Below are 7,329 nucleotides of genomic sequence, written 5' to 3'. Positions count from 1 at the left end.
CTGGAACAGGAAAAGGGAGCGTGGTTGCTGCTTCCTCGCAGGAGGGTGAACCTCCGAGGCGCTGCGGCTCGGCCCCGCACGGTCACAACCCCGAAGCAAAGGCTGGAGGGAAATCACAGAACCTTTTGGCTTGGAAGGGACCTTCAAAATCCAGCTCCAAACCACCTGCCATGGGCAGGGACACCCTCCACCAGCCCAGGTTGCTCAAGGCCTCATCCAACCCGGCCATGAACACCTCCAGGGGAGAGGCCTCCACAGCCTCCCAGGGCAGCCTGTGCCAGAGCCTCCCCACCCTCACTGCAAAGGATTTCTTCCTCATCTCCAGTCTCACTCTCCCTTCTCCCAGCTCAAAGTCATTGTCCCTTGTCCTGTTACTCCAAGCCCTTGCAAAAAGTCCCTCCCCAGCTCTCCTGGAGCCCCTTCAGGTACTGGCAGGCTGCTCCGAGGTCTCCCTTCTCCAGGCTGAGCAGCCCCAATTGCCTCCTGCTCTTCATCCCTGCTGCCACTCCCAGGGACGAGAAGCAGGGAAGAGGGTCACAAGCTCAGCAGCCTCTTGAAGCTCCCACACTCTTTGTCTGTCCCAGGGGCACATTTGCACCATGAGCTGGAAGTAGAGCCAGACTGGAAAGCAGTCTGGATCCTGCCATGTGTGAGGAGGGTGCTGGACATCCTCTGGAAGCCACCCGGAGCTCCTGAGCCTGCTGGGTGCATTATGCAGTGTGAGGCACTGGGCTTGTGAGTTCCCACCAATGTTTGAAGAGCCTTTCCCAACCCCAAACCTGCCACAGCATCAGGGATTTGTTGAGGACAATCAGCCTGGCTGCTGGTTATTCCTTGCCCAGCCCAGCTGAAGGCTGGCCTGGAGGTCAGCCTGGAGGTAGAAGCAGTGCCAGAAACATGCTGAGCAGGGTCAGGCTGCAACAGTAAAGGAAGAGGAAATGTTTCTCAGGCTGCTTGCAAGAGGGGGTGGGGGGGTCAGGGTATTTTAAGTGATTCTTTTACTGGGTAAGACCTCCAGCCCTCTTTCCTTACCTGGTGGGTTGAGCACCTGAGCTTCCCCTGGTCAGCTGGGTCTCCTTCTGCCAGGGAGCTCGGAAAGCTCTCCATTCCTGCTTGGGGTTTCACCTCAGGGCAGGGCACAAGGGGAGCTCCATCTCCCCAGCAAACCCTGGGCACAGAAATAACAAAGCCTGCAACCCACTTTGGGCTGCTAGCTGGGAAGCTGGAGTGGCCAAAGGCTTGCCCAGAAGGAAGATGCTCCGAGGGGGTTACACCAGATTCCCAGTGCAGGAATTTGCTCCTCATGCTGCAGGGAGCTGCAGATGCTCCACAGCACAGAGCACCACAGAGAAACATCTTTTACACCAGGGTGCAGGGACAGCCTCCAGCCCCAGAACTTCATTCCTGCCCCCCAGCCACCACAGCCTGCTCCTTCACCTCCCTGTCCACCTGGCAAACAAAACCCCCTCACGACTGAGTTCCACCTGCAGCACTGATGTATGGGGCAGAAGGGAACAAACCCAACTGGGCTGAGAACAGGAAAGTACAGCTGGACTCGGTGAGCTCTCTTGGTTCTCAGGTTGTAAACAATCCAATCCTAAAACACCAACCAGAGTCAACACAAAGACCTCGAAGGAGCAAACTAAGCTGTCTCAAGCCTTGGCCCTTGGGTTTGTACCTAAGCACAGACAGTGGAGCCTCCCTGAGGAGAGCACCACCGACAGCCCTCCAAAGCCCTGCAGCCCTCCAAGAGGTGAAGGAGACTGGAAGAAGCCAGCAAGGTTTCCCTCTCCCCCCCCCCCCATATAAATAAGGGCAGTCTGGTAGGTACTGTGCAAATATATCCAGGTTTATTACTCTTTTTTTATGGAAATAATAGCAGACATTCAGGTAGAAACATATTAAATTAACTCAGTCCAACCCTTGAAATGCAAAAATAAATACCCAGGCCAGCAGCTCCATGCTTCTCAACCAGCTCAGCTCTTCTGAGGAGTAGAAAAACACCAGAGAGTTAAAATGCAGGTCCTTGGAAAGGGAGAGTTTGGTACAATCGAGTAGAAACGAAGGGACAACAGCGCTTGCTTATAAAACATCCCGGCCCGGGGGGGGCTGCTCGGGTCCCGCAGGGTCCCACCGCGCCGGGCAGGGTCCCACCGCGCCGGGCAGGGTCCCACCAGCGAGCCCTCAGAGGGCCGAGTCAGAGTCGCTGGAGTCCAGGCTGTTGCGGAGGCGGCAGCTGCCCAGGCGGTCTCGCTGCAGGCTGAGGTTCTGGGTGCTCCTCCGCAGGCACTCCAGGGACTGCAGGAAGGACTTCTTGGCCTTCTCCTCTTCCATGGGGGACACCCCTTCCTCCTCCACCTCTTGGATCTCGTCGAAAGTCACCGGCTGGGTCTTGAAGCGGGACTGGCGCGGCCGCCGCAGCTTGCCTTTGGGGGTCTTGGCCGGGCGGGCCGGAGAGGGGAACTCCTCGGACACGCAGACGAAGTGAGGCATCACCGCCTGGTAGCTGGAGCAGACCCCCAGCAGCTCGGCCGGCTTGGCGGCGGCCGCCATCCTGCTGCCCGGGGCACCGGCCGGGGCACCGACCTCCGCGGGGGCCGGCGGAGCGGGGCGCGCTGCCACGGCCGTGCCGGGGACGGGGCGCCGCTGGGAGGGAGGGCTGAGACCGGCCCCGCGGGGCTGAACTGCGCAGGGAAGTGCGGAGAGTGCCTTGGCGGAGAAGGACGGTGCGGGGCTCACCGGAGAGGTGCTGCGCGGTGCGGGGCCGATCGCCGCGGGACCGGCCGGAGACGTGCGGTAGGGAGCGGTGCGAGGCTCACCGCTGCGCAGCTACTCGGTGCGGTACCGGCGGAAGAGGCGCCGGGCGGTAGGGTGCGATGTCGTCTGGTGCACGGCTCGCAGTGGAGAGGCTCGGTCCGGGACTGATCGGTCCGGCAGCGGCCGAAGAAGCGCCGTGCGGTGCGAAGCGGATCGGAGCGGCGCGGCCCGGTGCGGAGCGCTCCGGGGACGTGCGGTACCGACTGGAGAGGTCCGGCGCGGTGCGGATCGTAGCCGAGAGGTGCGGATCGTAGCCGAGAGGTGCGGATCGCAGCCGAGAGGTGCGGATCGTAGCCGAGAGGTGCGGATCGTAGCCGAGAGGCGCAGACCGGTGCGGAGCGCAGCTCGTTGCCTACCTCCCGCTGGAGCACAGCCGCTGCCGCCGTCGCTCGGTGCCGTTATATAGCGGCGGCGGCCCCCGCGGGAGCATGCTCAGAGCGCATCGAGCCCACCCGCGGTCCGCCGAGCCCGGCCGCGCCGCCTGGCGCCTCCCCGGCCGCGCCGCCACCGCCGCCGCCCCCGGTCCCTCCTCGGAAGCGGGGAGGGGAAGGGCTAGGTGTGGAGGCGCTGCTGCCGCCACCGGTGCGTGCCCGCCCCCGGAGCTCCGTTCGCGCTGTGCCACCACCGTGCTCCCCTTCCACCCCCCGAGGATCGGCGGCAGAGGGTCCGATATAACTCAGGGCGCTGGAATCCAACAGCAAAGGGATCAGCAGGACTCAGGGCACTGGGATCCGGCAGCACAAGGTTGGATCCAGCAGGACTCAGGGCACTGAGATGCACCAGCAGAGGGTTCAGCAGGACTCATGACACTGAGATCTGGAAGCAGAGGGTTGGATCCAGTAGGACTCAGGACACTGGAATCCATCAGCAGAGGGTTCAGCAGGACTCAGGACCCTGGGATCCAGGAGCACAAGGTTCAGCAGGACTCGCGAGAGAGGGTTCAGAAGGACTCAGGGCACGGGGATCCCACAGCAGCAGGACTCAGGACAGTGGGATCCAGCAGGGCTTTGGCACTGGGGTCTGATTCCCAGTTCTACCACCCCTGTCTTGTCTCCTTTTTGTAGGGATCCTAAATGTCTCTCCTCCCCTTTGGCTTCTGTGCTAGGATGCAGAATCAAACCCTCAGACACAAACCCAACAGAGAAGTGCTGCTGAGCTGAGCAGGACCAAGCCCTGCCGAGCAGCTGAGCATCCAAGGAGCTTCCCTGATGGAAAATCCCAAGAGCACAAAGGAGAACCCAACCAAAACCCCCAAGATACAAAGGGACTAGGAAAGGAGGAAGTGGAGCAGAGGAGTGTGAGGGAGGAAGAGCCTGGGATGGTTTGTCTGGCCCTGCTGTAGGGCTCATGTTAGCCTGGCCCCATGAAGACGTTCTCCAGGCCAGCCCCACCCACTTGGGGATATTTTTGAAGCTCATCTGGGAGCTGGGAAGGAAGCAGAGGCTTAGCAATGGCATCAGGAATTCTGGGCTGTGCTGGCCAGGGCACAGGGACAGCAGCACGCTGGGGGACCCCGGGTTTGCCCAGCACTGGGTGCCCCTGTGCTCAGTGTGCACAGCCACAGCACCTCCTGCCCCGGGCAGGGAGCTGGAGGTAGCGCAGGGGAGGTGGGAACTGACCCCAGCTGCTCTGTGCTGGGGTAGGAGAGCTGGAGACCTGGGCAGAGAGGGAACTTCATGGACATCAACAAGGGCAAGTGCAGGGTCATGCAGCTGGGGAGGAATCAGCTCTGCAGCAGTACAGTGAGGGGAGACCTGCTGGGGAGCTGCTCTGTGGAGAAGGGCCTGGGAGTGCTGTGGACAAGAAGTTCCTCATGAGCCAGCAGTGTGCCCTCGTGGGCAAGAAGGCAAATGGGATCCTGGGGTGCATGAGGAGGAGTGTGGCCAGCAGAGCAAGGGAGGTTCTCCTCCTCTTCTCCTCTGACCTGGTGAGGCCAAGCTAAGCTCTCCAGTTCAAGAGACAGAGAGCTACTGGAGAGAGCCCAGCAGAGGCTGCAGAGCTGCTGAGGGGCCTGGAGCAGCTCTGGGAGGAGCAAAGGCTGAGAGCCCTGGGGCTGAGAGCCTGGAGCAGAGCAGCCCCAGAGGGGAGCTGAGCAATGCTCAGCAAGAGCTGAAGGAGCTGTGGGGGGCAAGAGGCTGGGGCCAGGCTCTGCTCAGTGGTGCCCAGGGACAGGACAAGGGACAATCCAGGAGGTTCTGTCTCAACAGGAGGAGAAACTTCTTTGCTGTGAGGCTGCTGGAGGCCTGGAGCAGGCTTCCCAGAGAGGTTGTGGAGTCTCCTTGTGTGGAGAGCTTCCACCCCTCCTCGGGCATTGTGCTCCTGGGCAAGCTGCTGTGGGTGCCCTGCTTTGGCAGGGGGTTGGACTGGGTGAGCTCCAGAGGTTCCTTCCAGCCCTCCCATGCTGGGATTCTAGGCTTCTGCTTGCACCACCCTTGAGTTCACCACCTTCTGCCATGAAGCATGAGGCCTGTGCAGAGCTAGAGAAGTGCTCTGGGAACAGCCAGGGGCTGACAGCCAGGGGCTGACAGCCAGGGCACATCCCATGGCAGCATCCAGCACTGCTTTTGGCAAGTTCCCCCTCAGAAAGCCTCACCTTTGCTTTGTCCTCGGCTGCAGCTGGGCTCTGGCTCCCCCTCCTTTCTGCCTGCCCAGCAGTGGTGGTGTTTCAGCACCTGCCCTCTAATCAAACCCACAGGAGGTTCCAGCTCAGCATGAGGAGGAACTTCTTCCCTGTGAGGCTCCCAGAGGCCTGGAGCAGGCTGCCCAGAGAGGTTGTGGAGTCTCCTTCTCTGGAGCCTTCCCAGCCCTGTCTGGATGTGTTCCTGTGTGACCTGTGCTGGAGTCTCTGCTCCTGCTCTGGCAGGGGGGTTGGAGTTCATGATCTTCAGAAGTCACTTCCAACCCCTAACATACTCTGCTCCTTGTGATTTTATGTCTCCAACAGGATCAGCCAAAACCAGAAGAGAGCTTTGGGAGAGGAGGACACCGAGGCAGATGGTTCCAGAAGGCTCCTTCTTGCTTTTGCCTCTTGCCAGCCTCAAAGAAACTCGGAGAGCTTTGGCTTCCTGAAGCACCTGGCTGCTTCTCTCAGTTCCTTGGCTCCCAAGGCAGCTTGAGGGCCGGGTTTGAGGGTTTGGAAGGCCTGGGAGATACAGTTAGCTTCGTAGGGGAACCATTGTCTCTTTGGTCAAACTGAATCATTCCAGCCTGGAGCAGGATGTGGTTTTGCTGTTGATTTTAAGAGCTAAATTTAGCTCCCACAGCCCTTACAGCAGTGAGATGACTTTGTTCTCCAAGAGCCCCAGGTTTTTATCCCTGACAACCCAACTCTGCAGCATGCTGAGGGCCAAACTGTGCTCCCTTAGCACGGCCCTTCAGCCATGGAAGGTTCCCTGGGGCTAGGGTTGTCCATCCTGCAGAAACAAGTTGTGGGATGGCCCAGGAGCTGTGTTCTGCTGCTGGAGAAAAGCATCTCATGTTCAGCCTGGAGAAGAGAAGGCTCTGGGGACACCTTAGAGCAGCCTTTCAGTGCCTGAAGGGGGCTACAAGAAAGCTGGGGAAGGGTTTTTGCTAAGGGCTTGTAGAGATAGGATGAGGGGGAATGGCTTTAAGGTGGAAGAGGGGGGGAAGGAGGCTGGAGATGAGGAAGAAACTCTTTGCAGTGAGGCTGGGGAGACACAGGCACAGGTTGCCCAGGGAGGCTGCGGCTGCCTCCTGCCTGGAGGTGCTCAAGACCAGGCTGGATGAGGCCTTGAGCAAGCTGCTGTAGTGTGAGGTGTCCCTGCCCGTGGCAGGGGGGTTGGAACTGGATGACCTTTAAAGTCCCTTCCAACCCAAACCATTCTGTGTTCCCTAGGGGGGGAGGTCAGCTGCTTCTTCTGAGGGATGAGGGAACCTCAGGACTCCATCCCACCTGTGCATCCTCCTGGCTCCACACAGGACGTTCAGGCTGGGGGCTGCACTTTGCAGGGGGCTGTGGAGCAGGGAGGGGAAAGTGAACGTTTGCACTGCCTCCCAGTTTGGGTGCTGAGATGCTCTGGGAAGTGTCAGTGGAGCAGCATCTCCATGGCAATGGAGTGGGGAGGGAGGGCCTGGAGATGTTATTTGTTTGAGGCAATCCAGAAGAAAATATCCTGTGACATAATACCCCCAGGCCAGGACTGCAGTGCCCTCATCTACGAAACTATATTTACTGCAGGGCTTTAGAGCTGAAATGTGACCTCAGGGGATAGATGACAGGAGCCCTCTGCCATGGGGAGCAGCAGAGGGGGGTTTTTCTCTCCTGCATAGCCCAGTGCTGAAGTCAGATGGTGCAGCAGTGTCCTCCTGTGCAGAGGCTGGAGGGAGCCTTTCCTCAGGGCTGGGAAGGTTCAAGTGCTCCATGGCTTATCCAGCTGACGGCTGTGGGGCCTCAAAAGTGGATTTCCTGGAAGGAGAAAGGCTGAGAGAAGAGGGTTTGTTCAGCCTGGAGGAAAGGAGGACTGGGGGAGACCTTCTCACCACGTTCCAGGA

At 59.9% G+C, this 7,329-nt stretch overlaps 1 protein-coding gene across 1 annotated transcript; it reads right to left on the bottom strand.

Annotated features, from left to right (window-relative positions):
• Positions 1-1,828: 1,828 nt before the first annotated feature.
• Positions 1,829-3,211, bottom strand: CUNH11orf96 (chromosome unknown C11orf96 homolog). The gene has a single exon (XM_068166818.1). It carries the CDS (start codon positions 2,551-2,553, stop codon positions 2,185-2,187), a length of 369 nt encoding a protein of 122 aa, XP_068022919.1. The 5' UTR covers positions 2,554-3,211; the 3' UTR covers positions 1,829-2,184.
• Positions 3,212-7,329: the final 4,118 nt, after the last annotated feature.

Source organism: Melanerpes formicivorus, unplaced genomic scaffold (genome assembly GCF_026170545.1).
Source record: "Melanerpes formicivorus ecotype bairdi unplaced genomic scaffold, bMelFor1.0.p_v2 SCAF_108, whole genome shotgun sequence".
Lineage (NCBI taxonomy): Eukaryota > Metazoa > Chordata > Aves > Piciformes > Picidae > Melanerpes > Melanerpes formicivorus.
Note: the sequence above shows the minus strand (reverse complement) of the source record. Positions and strands in the feature narration are given on the sequence as shown.